Source organism: Artibeus jamaicensis, unplaced genomic scaffold (genome assembly GCF_021234435.1).
Source record: "Artibeus jamaicensis isolate MK-2021 breed Jamaican fruit bat unplaced genomic scaffold, CSHL_Jam_final contig_465, whole genome shotgun sequence".
NCBI lineage: Eukaryota > Metazoa > Chordata > Mammalia > Chiroptera > Phyllostomidae > Artibeus > Artibeus jamaicensis.
The window spans coordinates 36,052,297-36,067,841 of record NW_026521843.1 but is presented as its reverse complement, the minus strand read 5'-3'; the positions used below and the strand labels follow the sequence as shown (position 1 = coordinate 36,067,841).

Here is a 15,545-nt window from a genome sequence, read left to right as displayed (position 1 = left end):
GCCGGCCACCGCAGCAGCTGCAGCGAGAGCGCGTCCACGCCCGCGCCCGTTGCCAGAATCTGGGCGGTGGCGGGGCTGGCCCGGGGGCGCGCTCGCTCGGGAGCGCGCTCATGCAGCGGTTTTCTTATCCCACTCCCACAATCCAGAGGCTGCGGCGCGGGAGGGGCGGGGAGTCGGCGGAAGGATATGGGCGCGGAGGCAGCGGCGCGCTCCTTTTGACGGCGGGATCGCGGCATCTGCTGGGCTGCGAGGAGCGGGGTGTGATGCGGCACTGCGGTTTTGAAGCCGTTACTCCGGCTCCTCCACAGAGGGCAGAAGACTGGGTTGGAGCGCGGCGGTGATTTTTGTGCCAGGGCTCCCGGAGGCTCACCGAAAAGGCTGGCGGGGCTCAGAAAACTGGAGGCTTAGGGACATATTCAAGCCCCCACCCCCTAGGAGGGGAAGGGGGCTGGAGGCGAGGCTTGAGGGCGGCCGAGGCATGGTGTCTGCTTCGGGGGAAGGGGCGAGCCCTTTCTGTCGTTGGTGAGGGGCAGGAGAGGCTCCGCGTTTCGAAGCAGTTCTATGCCCACTGCGGGTGGAAGGTGTTGAGCGGCACACGGAGGTCGAGCCTGGAGGCTGTCCGGAACCCTTAACGTGAAATCGAACGTGGTATTTCATTTAGCCCACGTTGGGATTAATTCATTATAGGCAGCTTCGCTAGTCTGTCTCCTCCAGGAGCTGGGCAACCTTGACGGGCTTTTTTTGTCTTGCTGCTCCAGCCCCTTTTCCCTTCCTCCTCCTCCAGATGCCTTTTCTCTGCCCCTCCTTGCCCGGTACAGACATTTCCAGCGCAGGCTTTGGCTCGGGGCTGCTGTCGAAGCCACTTCTTGGGATTTGAGCTTGTTTTCCTCTGGGGTATTTTTTGAGGAGGGAGAGTTCTATTCTCCCCTCCACGATGGGATTTTCTTCCCGTGCCAAATTAGACTTTCATTGATTTCTACTTCATCGTTTAGTGAACAAATTCCCTAGGCGTATTTTTGTGGTAGTTCCTTTTTTCAAATACATGAGCTGTAAAATGGAGAACGAAATTTTTACTCCCCTTCTGGAGCAGTTTATGACCAGTCCTTTGGTCACTTGGGTGAGTGTTATTTGTTATATATTTTGCTGCATTATTTGTGGCTGCAGAGATGGAGGTGGGCATTCGTGTTTGATGATCATTCTGTTCCAGGTTAAAACGTTTGGACCTCTGGCTGCAGGAAATGGGACCAACCTGGATGAATATGTGGCTTTGGTAGATGGAGTGTTCTTGAACCAGGTCATGCTCCAAATGTAAGTGTTCTTTTTTCTTTTCTAGGTAACTTTTTATTGTGTTTTTTTTTAATGCATACTGTGAACTTAGAGATTTTATGTTTTAAGATCCTAATTTGGTTCTTTGCCAGAAAAATCAGGTGGTTTAACAATTGGACCTTGAAAGGAGTGGTAAGCTTACATGTCCAGCTTATTTATCACCACCCAGTGATTAAAATTATGAAACTTTAATTTTTTATTCTGTAAACCATGTATTGTCCCTTAGTCTCTTCAGTGCTGAAATTCAAACCACATTGTGTCCTCTGATAATTAGGTGGAAGAAAGGGAGAGAGAGAGAGGGAGAGAGAGAGAGAATAAATATGACAATGAGAATGAATAATAGTTTCCTATGGGGGGTCTTTACTGTGAAGTTATGCACATTTGATGCAGAAATGTTTCTTATTAACCTTTGTGTCTAAAAATAAATGGCTCAGAATTTGAAACTGGTGAAGTAATAACAGATTTCAGAAACAGAATTTCAAACAATAGTTTTTACCGGTGAGGAACTGTTGCTGTATCAAGTAATTTAAATGCTACTAAGTGAATAGATGCTTTATTGTGTGAATTTTTAGATTAATATTTGGTGGTTCTTTTAAGGTATTAGAGTTAGCTTTGAAATGCAGGTAACTGAAATCTTGATGACAACTAGGTAAAGATTTAGTAGGCAAATCTTTATGTTTATGGTATTGTGTTTGTATTTAGTAGGAAAGTTTTTGAGATGGGAATTCAATATTGAAATCATATTGGTAGCTGGATCAGTGAATAAAAACCCCATTTTTATCATTGTAGGTATTGTATTAATAGCATACACCTATTGTAAGTACATAAGTATAGGTTATCAAATGGAATTTTACAATTGTGCTCAAAATAATGTATATTTAGCCTTATTTCTCTTGAACAGAATCCGATTACAAAGAGTAGTTTGGAACTTTTAATTTCAAAACAGTGTCATCTTTTATATATGTAGAAATTTCATGCATTATTAAGAGAATTAGTCTACTGTTGATAGACTAATGGCCTAACATAAAATATCAATTTTATATTTTATTAGAATTTTTAAAAGACTTTTCTGTTAAAAAGAGGGTAGAAGTCAAATCTGTAAATAATTGTTCCAGTTGTAACTTTGCACTCTGTTTGCTCAAAGAGTTTGTGTAGCATTTTTAATGTATGTGTTGATCCTACAGGGAAGTATTATACTACTGTATGTTTTCCAAAAGTGTTTTATTTGTATAGTTACCCAAAGAAATATGTATGTTATCTAAATGCGTGCGTGTATATATATTTTTTCTTAATAAATGGGAAAAGACTATAGACAATAATTATTTCCAGGGATAGTAAATATATTTTGGCATTCCTCCCATGGAACAATTTTTTATCTTTGAAATACCCCACTATTTCTTAAGCAAAATTGTAGACTAATTAAATTGACTTCTGTTTTAGGAAACACATGACAGGAAGGGTAGCCATTGCAGTAGATACTCAGAACTTGTTTCCCTGTTTTTTTTCTTGCTTGCAAGCAAGAGTTTTGGATTTATATACTGACTTCTAAAAAAAATAGGTGTGTTTACAAAAATAGGAAAATACATTACTTTAGTTTTCCACTTTAATGTTTTTTATCTGAGTGATTCTTTTTCCAAAAAATATTTAGTTGGGTTTTTTTTTTTTTTTTGAGTCCTGAACAGTTAGACAGGGTGCTAAAAACACTTCAGGTTGTTTCCACTTTGAGTACAGTTTATACTTAAAAACATATATGTGTATTTTGAATGTTATGGTGTTCCAAAATAGTGGTTGCCAGGTTTTTTTGGGGGGAGAACCTCAAATCTGCTTCTGTTTTCAGTTCCACCTCTCAGTTTCTTTAAGTTTTTTCAGTGTCCTAATTCTGTTCTGAATGACCTTTATTAAGTAAAGAAAAAGAAAAAGAAGGAAAAAAGAAGTATGCTTCAGCTTTTTAAAAATAATTTGCTAAAATAAAATCAACACAAATTTGTTACCCAATAGGGTAACAACATATACATTGCTTTAAAGCAGTATTTTGCTGATTTTGAAATCATTAAGTCGTCTATTAAGCACCTTACTTAATATAAATTGTTTGACTCAATATACTCTATTAAATTGTCAGTTGAAATTGTACCCAGTAAGTGAACCTAAAAGTTAGCCTTTGTCTAAGTAATATCTAGATTACATTTGGTTTTGTAAAAACATAGGATTTGTAAAAATCTTTTGTAAATGAAACTTTATTTTTCTTTATGTTTCTTGTGCTTCCAGTTCATTGACTTTCTTGGATCAGTGGGTTTGTAGTTTTTATCAAAATTTGGCCATTCACACACACAATTTTATCTATTTTTTTGTCCCCCTTTCCCCTTTTTGGAAATCCAGTTACATTTAGTACTTGTGTATCAGGCATTTGATGTTATTTGAACAGCACCGGTGTTCTGTTCAGGTTTTTAGTTTTCTCTGTTTCATTTGGATAATCTTGCTATGTCTCCAAGTTCATTAATCTTTTATTTTTCTGTAATGTGTAATCTTCTGTTAATCTTATCCAGCCTTTTTTAAAATTTTAGACATAGTTTTATCTCTAGAAATGCAGTCTTTTTTTATATCTTCCACTTGTATAGCTCTCATGCTGTCTTTTCTCTAGCCTCCTGAATGTGTAGTATTCAGTTATAACTGGCTGTCTAGGTCTACAATGAAATCTGTGACATTTCTGGGTTGGTATTGATTGATGTTTTATCTCATGGATTGTGTTTACTTGCTTTTGCATGCCTGGTAATTTTTGATTGGATGCCAGGCATTTGGAATTTTTTACCTTGTTGGGTGCTAGATATTTTTGTATTCCATTAAAAATTCTTAAGCTTTGTTCTGGGATGCAGTTAACTTGGGAACAGTTTGATCTTTTCAGATTTTGCTTTTAAGTTGTGTTAGGCACTACCATTGTTGCACTATAGAGGCAAAACCCATCTTAATACTCTAGGTAGTAGTAACAGGGGCTATTTCAGGACTTCTGTGAATTCTAGGTGGTGTTCTCCCCAGTCCTTTTCATTGGATCTTTCACTGCCTTGGGTAGTTTCTCACACATATGTACTGATAAGTACTCAGTTGAACACTGCAGAATACCTCTGTAGATCTCTGGATCTAGCTGTGTAGCTCTCTCCTTTTTTAGTACTCTGCCTTGTGTATGGTAATCACTTTCCTATCTCCAGACTAAGTTATGTCTCCTCAACTCTGGAAGACCATTGTGCTCTGCCTGGGTTCCCCATCCTTGTTCCTTGGCCTAGAAATTCCTTCAAGGCAATAAACTAGGGCAATTGTAAGTCACATCTTGTGTGTTTCCCATTTTTCAGAAATCTACTGTTCTTTGTTGCCTAATGTCCATTGTCTTGAAAAAATCCTTCCAATATTTTGTCTTTCTTCCCCCCAGTTGTTTCAGGCAGGAGGGTAAATTTGGTTTCTCTTATTCCTGCTTGGCCAAAAGTGAATATCTGTTTATATACTTGTACATTAAATACACTTTTGCTCTGCCAGTCTTACATTCCTGCTTTCAGATGTGGCATAGAATTTTGTTACAGGAGCCTTATGGTAGAATTTTATTTTCACCTAAAGTGTTAATTAAGAGTGGTTATTGATTGGTGACTAGATTTGCCATTTTGGGCCTAGAATATGAAACTAAAGAGTTGATTTCTTCATGCCAGTTTACTGACTCTGCTTTATAATTTTGGAGTCTGTTCACTGACTTGGGATTCACTGTGTTCAGAGATGAATCCTGGATTTCATCGAGTAGCTCCTCGAATCAAAGAATCTCTGTAAGAGCTTGTGACATAGTGTCAGTCCCCTTTAACTAATGGGAAGAGGAAGTTATTTAGAGATCTGGAATGACGGCCCAGCTCTTCTGCATGCTGCAGGGCATTTTCCTACTTCAGCTGAAAGAAAAAATTTTTCCCCAGAGCTAGCTATATATATGGCTTTGTGACGGTGAAGTAGAAATAATTGTTTTTGTGTTTGAGATGTCATTCAGTTCTGTAACCAGTTTTGAATATTACTTGCTGTGAATTTTTAATTTATGACAGTAGTTAATTTCATCATTTTAAAGTTTAAAAAGTATGCTATTTATATTACCTAAGTAATTGAAAATATGGATATGTTAGGGTTTTAAGTACTGAGAAAATTATTAATAGTATCAGAACAATATTTGGAATTACTCTGATTCAGTCCCATTAGATAACTGTAGAGATCTATACTTGAAATACTTAGTAAATGTAATATACTTATTATGGTTTTTCTTTTAGAATCTTGAGCTTGAAGGGACTTCAGAAGTCACCTACTGTGAAAAATCTTTTTTTTTTTTTTGGTAAGAGAGAGAGAGGAAGGGAGGGAGGGAGAATAAGAGGGAGAGAAACATCAATGTGTGAGAGGAACATTGATCAATTGACTCCTGTACACTTTCCTACTAGGGACCAAACTGCAACCTAGGCATGTGCCCTGACTGGGAATCAAACCAGCATCCTTTCATCTTGGGTGATGCCCAACCAGCTGAGCCACACTGGACAGGGCTGTGAAATACATTTTTAATTAAACCCCCGACACATGGTCATCCAACTTCTGTTTAAGTATTCCGTGAGAATCTGTTTTATAAAGTGTATTTAAAGTAACTACTTATCTAATAGAGGAAGTTGACTGAGAAATGTTCCTTAAGTTATTAGTGCTTAAGTTTAAAAAGTAGATCGTACTAGTTTTATGACTACAATAATCCCAAAATGACTTATAAAATATATTGGTGGTTGTTTTGGCTGGCTGGCTCAGTTGGTTGGAGCATCATCTCGTACACCAAAATGTTGCAGGTTCTATTCCCTGTCAGGGCACACACCTAGGTTGTGGGTTCTATCCTGGTCAGAGTGCATATGGGAGGCAACTGATTGATGTTTCTCTATCTGCCTATCTCTATCCCTCCCTTCCTCTCCCTCCCTCCTTTTATCCCTCCCTCCCTCTCTCCCTTCCTCTTTTTGTCCCTCCCACCTTCTCTCCTTTCCCCTTTCTCTCTAAAATCAATAAAAATATCCTTGGATGAGGATTTTAGAAATGTACATATATGTTATCTTACCAAGTATGGCACCAACTCTGAATTTATATATACATATTTGTTCATTTACAGTTGTCCCAGTTTTTCCCCTGTTGCTCTCACCTGCCCAGTCTTCCCCCTGACCCCCACTCCCACAGTCAATCCCCACCCTGTTGTCCATATTCAACTTTGAATTTGTTTGTTGGCTCTTTTTTTAAATTTTTAAAAAATTTAAAAATATATATTTTATTGATTATGCCATTACAGTTGTCCCATTCCCCCTTCACTCCCCTCCACCCTGCTCACCCCTCCCCCACCATTCCCCCCTTTAGTTTATGACCATGTGTCTCAAGTTCTTTAGATTCTATATTTCCCACACTATTCTTGCCGTCCTCACTATCTATTTTCTACCTATCGTCTATGCTACTTATTTTCTGTACCTTCTCCCCCCTTCTCCTCCTCCCACTCCCCTGTTACTAACCCTCCATGTGATCTTCAGTTCTATGGTTCTCCTCCTGATATAGCTGTCCTCTTAGTTTTCTTTTGTTTTAGGTGTGGTTGTCAATAACTGTGAGTTTGCTGTCCTTTCACCATTCATCTTTTTTATCTTCTTTTTCTTAGATAAGGCCCTTTAACATTTCATATAATAAGGGCTTGGTGATGATGAACTCCTTGAATTTGACCTTATCTGAGAAGCACTTTATCTGTCCTTCCATTCTAAATGAAAGCTTTGCTGGATAGATCAATCTTGGATGTAGGTCTTTGGATTTCATGACTTGGAATACTTCTTTCCAACCCCTTTTGGCCTGTAAGGTCTCTTTTGAAAAATCCGTTGACAGTCTGATGGGAACTCCTTTGTAGGTGACTGTCCCCTTATCTCTTTCTGCTTCTAGAATTCTCTTTCATTTTAATCTTGGGTAATGTAATTATGATGTGCCTTGGTGTGTTCCTTCTTGGGTCCAACTTCTTTGGGACTCTCTGAGCTTCCTGGATTTCCTGGAAGTCTATTTCCTTTGCCAGACTGGGGAAATTCTCCTTTATTATTTGTTCAAATAAGTTTTCCACTCGTGGTGTTCCTCTTCCCCTTCTGGTACCCCTATAATTCGGATGTTGAAACGTTCAAAGATGTCCTGAAGGTTCCTAAGCCTCTCCTCCTTTTTTTGAATTCTTGTTTCTTCATCCTTTTCTGTTTGGTCATTTTTTTCCTCCTTCTGGTCCACTCCTTTGATTTGAGTCTCAGTTTCCTTTCCATTACTATTGGTTTCCTGTGCATTTCCCTTCATTTCAATTAGTTTAGCCTTCATATGTTCCTCTAATTTGTGACTATAATCAACCAGTTCTGTGAGCATCCTGATCACCAGTGTTTTGAACTGTGCATCCGAAAGTTTGGCTATTTCTTCATCGCTTAGATTTATCGGCTCCGGGGCTCTGAGTTGTTCTTGAGACATGTTTTGATTTGTTCATGCCTGTTACGTATGAGGAGGTGTTCACCAGGGCGGGGCCACCCAGGTCTGTAGTTTGTGGTGCTGTGTGTGGGGGTGGGGTCAGAGAGGGACAATGGCGGTCCCCTCTGCCACTTTCCGCCACTGGGGCCTGCACGGTCTGTCTCATTGCTTCTCTCCTTCACTGGTTTATCTGCGTTCAAATGTGTGACTGTGGTCAGCCCTCAGTGGATCCGCCCGCTTCTCCACACCTGGGATCCGCCTACGGCTGCCAGCGTGCCTGTGTTGCTTGCCCGGGTTGGTCTGGTGGATCTTTCCTGCCTGACCCCGCTCTGGTGCTGGCTCTGCCCCTCTTACCGGTTTGGCTGAAGGGTTTTTTGTTTTCAGACTGCCGTGTAGTTCAATTTTCTGTGGTTTGGCTGCATTTTTGTTGTTGAAACTTTGTTGTTTTTAAACTTGGTTGTGTGAGAAGGCACAGTGCTTCCACCTACGCTCCATCTTGGTGGAAGTCCTCTGACTTGGAATATTTCTTTCCAGCCCCTTCTTGCCTGTAAGGTCTCTTTTGAGAAATCAGCTGACAGTATGATGGGAGTTCCTTTGTAGGTGACTGTCTCCTTATCTCTTGCTGCTCCTAGAATTCTCTCCTTCATTTTAATCTTGGCTAAATATAATTATGATGTGCCTTGGTGTGTTCCTCTTAGGGTCCACTTTCTTGGGGACTCACTGAGCTTCCTGGAAGTCTATTTTCTTTGCCAGATTGGGGGAGTTCTCCTTTATTATTTGTTTAAATAAGTTTTCCACTTGTTGCTCTTCCTCTTCCCCTTCTGGTACCCCTATAATTCGGATATTGGAATGTTTAAAGATGTCCTGGAGGTTCCTAAGCCTCTCCTCATTTTTTGAATTCTTGTTTCTTCATTCTTTTCTGCTTGGTTGTTTCTTTCTTCCTTCTGGTCCACTCCCTTGATTTGAGTCTGTTTCCTTTCCATCACTATTGGTTTCCTGTGCATTTCCCTTCATTTTAATTAGTGTAGCCTTCATTTTTTCATCTAATTTGTGACCAAGATCAACCAGTTCTAGGAGCATCCTGATCATCAGTGTTTTGAACTGTCCATGTGATAGGTTGGCTGTCTCTTGGTCGCTTAAAAGTATTGGTTCTTGGGCTTTGATTTGTTCTTCTGTTTGAGCCATAATTTTTTGGTCAGGTCACGCCTCTTATGTAGTGAGGGGCAGAGCCTTAAGTGTTTACCAGGGCAGGGCAACCCAGTTGCTGGGTTGTGATGCTGTATGTGGGGGCAGGGTCAGAGAGGGAATAATGTTGCTTGGTCTGCTCTCTCTTGGATTTTGGTCCCCTCTGCTGCTTCCCACAAGCAAATTGGGCCCTTCTGGTACTGGTTCCTGGGTGGGTGGGCTTGTGTACATTCTAGGACCCTGTGGATCTCTCCAAAGAACTCTCCTGTGAGGCTGGGAGTTTTTCCCAGCACCTCAGTCCCCACAAGTTTTTTCAATTGGTACTTTTAGCCTTTATTTCCTGGTACTGGGGCCCTGCATTGCACTGTCTGTCTCACTGTTGTTTTTTTCACCTGGTTTATCTGCGCGTGAATGTGTGACCACGGTCAGCCAGTCACCTTGTGCCCTCACTGGGTCTGCCCGTTGCCACCCCACACCTGGGGCCTGCCAAGCGCTGCCCGAGCATCCGGGTCAGTCCAGCATCCACTGTTTTTCCCTGCCACGACCCCTCTCTGTCGGCCACCGACTCTGCCCCTCTTACTGGTCTGGATGAATGGTTCATTGTTCTCAGACTTAAGTACAGTTCAATTTTTGTCTGTTTTGGTTGTGTTTTTGTTTCTAAATCTTTGTTGTCCTTAAATTTGGTTGTGAGAGGAGGTACAGTGTTTCCACCTATGCCTCCATCTTGGCCAGAAGGTCTGTTTGTTGGTTCTTTAAAAATACACTCACAAGGTAGCCAGAGTTGCTATCTTATTACAAAGTTTTGTGATTTACCTCCCAGGTATTTCTCAACTGTGGCCCTGACTCTTAGATTAATGCAGTAGCCCCTAAATGGTCTTCTTACTTTGGGGCTTGCTTCCTTTAACTTGTCTTCTCATCTGTGATCATATGAGATTTTCTAAAACACTCCTATCTTTAAAATGATTCAGTAGCTTCTGCCTTGAGAGTAAACACATTGTTTAAGCATGCAGACTCCTTTGAGACCCGGCTGCTGCCTACTTCTCTACTTTTATCTTTGCAGCATACTACCTCAATTTATAACCTAAGATTAAGCACACTTATAGTACCCAAAGATAGGCTGTTTGTCATAGGTCTCTGTGCCTTTGTATATATTCTTCCCTTCTCCAGAACACTCTTCCACCTCCTCACTATTGCTTTCTTAACTGACTGCTGCTTGTTATTTACCATCACTGCTTCTCTGCCATACCCTGGCTCATCTTAGACTTAGTACTCCGACTTGTGCTTCTATTGGACCCTATACAGTGGTACCTTGGTACTCATCATTAATTCATTCTGAAAGTCCTGACATCTGCTAAAACCGACAAGTATTGAGCTTTTCGTGAGCTATCATGAGACTGACCCATTAACCTCTGTTTCATCACTAGAGAGGAAGGTTAAGTGGCGAGCAAGTACTGAGTGCTGAAACATTTTTTTCTTGTCAGAATACCACAAGTACAGGGTTTGACAAGTTCTGAAGCTAAGGAGTACCAGGGTGTGACTGTATGTGCTTTGGTGACAGCATTTATTTCATTATATTGCACTTCTTGGTATGCTTGACTCTGTTGACTGCTTGTGAATTTCTGGAAGCTGGGTATTATATCTTTCATCTTTCTATTCCTAGCACAGTGCTTGAGATACAGTCAGTTCTTCATACACTCTTGTATGAATGAATAATAGAGAGGATATGTGATAAAGTGGAATGAATTTGGGCATGTGTCAGATTTGGGTTCAGTTCTGAGAACTTATTAGTGTATGATATTAAACAATTTACTTATTATCTCTAAATCTAAGTTCCTACATCTATAAAATGAGAGAAAATGTTTCCTTCCTGAAGTAGACATAATCTGTACTAAGGGGAGCATAGTATCTTATTTTCTGTTTTGTTGGCCATGGTATCCCCAGGGTTGGTTGCTGTCATTATTATCCTGTGCTGTATCGTACCTACCTACTTATATTTCCTCAAACAAGTCATGATCATTCACAACTTAGTTTTGTATAATCTCTGTTGGTATCACCTCTTTATAGCTGTATGATCTTTAGCAATTTCCTCTTTTATAAACAGGGTAAAAAGAGAATCATAGGGCTACTATGAGAATTTAGTAGGATAATAGTGCTTAGCATGTAACAAGTGTTCAGTAAATATTAGCTGTTGATATATTTATTGCTTTATTCTATTATTATAATAATCATTGTCTCCTAGACTGCCCTTTCCTTCTCTCTCTCTCTCTTTTTTGCCTAGCAAATTATTATTCATCCTTTCTCACCCTGTGAAGTCCCTTGACAGAGTTTATTGCTGTCTCCCCTATGATCCCATATCTACCTTTACTAAATTGTTAAAGTGATATGACTACTAGACAGCATTTAGAGGCTATGGATTTTGTGTTACATCATCACCAACACCCAGCATAGAACTTGGCATGTATTACCATCACCTAGCATAAATTTGGTATGTCGTAAGTTTTCAGGAAATGTCAAAGGAATGAGTGAAGACATTTTGTTATTTTACACATTTTCAAAAATTTGAGGATCCTCTTTAGTATTGTAGGATTTAGTTTGTTTTGCTTTTTTTTGTCTTCTATTTCTCTTTTTCTTCTCTCTTTGTCCTCTTCTTTTAATTATTTTTATTTACTATTTTCTTCACCTACTTTATGTCTTGCTTGAGGTGAGGTGGTAAGAGCAAGTCATAGTCCATGATTTTCTCTGGTAGTAGCTTACACAGGGCCTTCAGTTTGATTTCCATTAACTTTCCTGATGATGTTCAACAAATTGAGATTTTTGTCCATAGCCTTATATATTCAACCAATGTCTTCAAGAGCAACCCCATAGTGAATGTCTGATTCTTAGTATAACACGGATCTAGTTAAGCTATAGAAAATGATGAGAACCTAGGGAAGAAGAAGTTAACTAGTTGTTACATATGGGAGTAATTCTAAATTTTTAACTGAAATTTCTCTTTGTGATATGTATTAATTATGGGAAACTAGTCCTCACAGGATAGGTGGAAAGGAAAACCAATTTGTAACTATACTCTTTCAGAAGAACACCAGTTGATCTTCTTTTAAGATTTATGAAACAGATTTGTACCAGGTTTAAGCAAAAAGTTTCAGTGTTTTAAAATAAATATTTGAAGATTTAATTGGTATTGAGAAATTTTTTAATATTTCAAATTAGTCATTGGTAAACTAGCTGCTTTTAAAGAGTCAGTGTGATATAGAGGAAAAAAAGGTGGACTTGAGAGTTGTAAGTCGAAATCCTGTATCAGTCATTTAATGTATTATTTAGTCAATTATTGAAATAAGAAAATACTCAATATTCTCTTTAGTCCTATAGTATTTCAGCTCTGTTTTGCTAGTTAATTTTAAAGGTTTTTTTTTAATTGATTGGTTTTACAGAGAGTAAAAGAAACATTGATTTGTTGTTTCACTTATTTACACATTCATTGGTTGCTTCTTCTATGTGTCCTGACTTGGTATTGAACCTGCAACATTGGTGTTGGGTGATACTCTAACCAACGGAGCTACCCAGCCAAAGCTTGCTAGTTAAATAATTAATAAAAGTAGTTTGAAAAGTAAACTTTATTCTGAGTGAGAGGAGGCTTGCCTCTAGCATTGGTGAGAGCCAGGACAAGCATGTGTTTACCACAAAAGGGCTAAATATTTAAAGGTTCTAAACCAGGTTAACGTGTTGTTAAATATGTCCTGGTCTTTTATTTTTATAAATATACCCTTATAATGATTTGACTCAGGAAAGGGTCAAATTTAGAGTTTGTGGAATTTAGAATTCATAAACTCACAGTTTTATATCCTCCTATCATCTCTGGCTCTGTCTGGCAGGCACCACAAAGAGGTTTTGTGTGCATGCTGTGGACATGCTACATGCATGACTGCAGTCCAAGCTCTAGTACTCCCTCCTCCAAATAGCTGCTTCTTGGCCAAGGGCATACATATCTGTAGCATAGTCTATCCTCAGGATAGACTTCGGAAAGAGGCCTGTGCATGCCCTGAAATTGGATTAGGGGTATTTGGGCAAGAAATTCCAGAGTTCCTAATAATTGGAATGTCATTCTGAAGGGGCATATATAGGTACATCCTCTTGTTTCCCTGGACTCCTTGCCTGGTAGTGAGGGGCATGGTCTGAGGAGAGCCAGAGTAAGACTCAGGGCAGAGACCTCTTTTGCCAGGATCTACATACAATATTCAGTTAGAGACATGAAGTGATGGTTTACTGAAATGTCCATTCATTCATTGAATTGTTTCTGAGGACTTACTCTCTGCTAAGTACTGGGGGTATTATGTTGAATAAGGTTTGGTAAGAGAGATGAACATGTAAACAAATTGCAGTGTGATATACTTGTATGTGCTTCATAGGAGACTTATATTCTTGATCCATGTTGGCATAACAGGAAGTGATTATTTACATGGAGGGAAAGGCTTCTTGGAGGAGGGAACCTTAGAACTGGGACAAGAAAGTTGAGTAGGAGTCATAAACAATGAAACTAGGAGGAATTTTAAGCTAAGAAAATATCATGAAGATATTAATAAAAATGGTGGAGTCAGGGAACTGTAGCAGATTTTGTATGGCCAAAGCAGGAATCGTATGCTTCTTGCACATGGGAAATGATTTGAAGAGGTGTTGAGTGGAAGATACCATGTCCTTAGATACCATGTTATTAAAAAAAGATTGGGCCCAGGATAATTATCAGGTTTTTTACTTGGGTGGAGATTGGATGAGCATTGCCTTTTGTAAGTATGGTATTACAGGAGAATGAAAAGTTGAAGGGGGGCAGGAAGTGTAGAAAATAAGTTCTGAGTTTTTTTTGGATCTTTTGGTAAACAGTGACAAATATCTTGTGGGCAAGTGGATAGATACATAGGTCTGGAACTCAGGGGAAAGGTCTAGAATGGAGATTTGGGAATTAGATTTTAAGTTTGTAATAGAAACTAAGGACATGGGTGTTGGAAAAAATGTAGAGGAAGGCCCATGACAGTTCCTAAGAAACAGCAACATTAAAAGGTTGGACATTTAAGGAAAGGGGGAAAATTACACAAAGCTGCTGAGAAGAAATCACAGAAGGAGTCAGTCAAAGATGAATACAAGTATTGTCATGCAGGGTTGATGACTTGAGACTTGGAAACCACACATTTGTGGTGGAGCCAGTTGGCATGATTGAATAACTTACTAATGCTTAGATGCTCAGAAACTGACAAAAATATCTGTAGAGTTTATTCAGAATTGGGGCTTGGTATGTAGCTGTGAGGTGGGTTACTCTCAGGTGAATACTTGAATACAGTGTGAGCATTAAAGTGAGGTGGAAAGGCGTCATGAGGAGGAGGCCGATTAAATTGGAGGTTGCAATAAGGATGAAGGAGAAGAGGCTTAGAAGTTGTAAAGGAGTAGGAGAGGGTGGAAGGAGGAATAGGTTGAGGTCAGAGAGAACTTTCAGATTTTGAGTTTTTGGAGGTGGTGATTCTGGGTGGTGATTTAGGGCCTATGTGGGATAATGGTAATGGTTGGCTAGAATGGAATAAGGTGAAAATAACTAAAGTGGAGAAGGAATGTACTTCCTTATTCTTTATGCAGCTGTGATCTCTTGATTACCACTAGAGGTAGAAATTAGTATTTTGAATTAAAATAGAAAACTGGAAAATAAAAACTAATTTTTAACAGTTATAATGAAAGAAAATTGTAAAAGGATTGTTAACATAACTTTATTTTAGCATAATCTTTATATTAAAAATCAAACTCTGGGAATATCTCAGCAGTATTTTTTTTAAAGTGTTATTTATTGATTGATTTTAGAGCAGGAGAAACATGAATTTGTTTTCCCTTATTCATGCATTCATAGGTTGATTCTTGAATGCACCCTGACCGGGGATTGAACCTCAATCTTGTTGTATGAGGACAACACTCCAACCAACTGAGCTACCTCACCAGGGCCTCAGTAGTTTTTTAGGAAGTTTTTTAAATGATATATTCTTAACGTGACTACTTTCCTAGTTGTGGCTACAAAAAAACTTGAACTTCATGTTATTATTGACAATAGCCTGACTGGATTTTTTGGCATAGGTGGTAAAGGCCCAAGAAAGATGGTTTTGTTTTAGCTGTTGAGTTCTAGTCCAAAGCTGTAGAGAATGAAAAGTTGAGGAGAAAGACCTCTAAAAGCAATATTCCAAACCGTTTTTACAAAAACTTGTTTAAAAAAGTAAATCACAGTAAAATCTCAGTTAATTTAAATATTCAGGGAAAATAGAGTGTTGAGTTTTCTCATAATTTAAGGCTAACTTAATTTTTTCCAACTCACTAAAATCTCTGTGAATGAAGTGTATTTCCACTTTGTAAATGGAATATACATATGGTGTTTTAGAATCTTGTATCTCATTATTTTAAAGTTAAGTATTTGTATTGTGGATAACTGACTACGATGAGTCTATAGTGAATGGTGAATGGTCCCAAGCATATATTTGAAAACACATCTCTAGTTGTTAGCTTGTTTTTAC

At 39.0% G+C, this 15,545-nt stretch overlaps 1 protein-coding gene across 11 annotated transcripts in view; it reads left to right on the top strand.

Moving 5' to 3' along the window:
• The first annotated feature begins 232 nt into the window (after positions 1–232).
• The window catches only part of CCDC88A (coiled-coil domain containing 88A), a 139,658-nt gene continuing 124,345 nt past the window's right edge, over positions 233–15,545 (top strand). For all 11 annotated transcript variants that reach the window (XM_037125765.2, XM_037125766.2, XM_037125764.2 and 8 more), the window contains exons 1-2: positions 233–1,117; positions 1,208–1,308. In XM_037125765.2, coding sequence (XP_036981660.2) covers positions 1,043–1,117; positions 1,208–1,308 — 176 coding nt within the window. In that variant the 5' untranslated portion in view covers positions 233–1,042. The remainder of the gene's footprint in view (positions 1,118–1,207; positions 1,309–15,545) is intronic.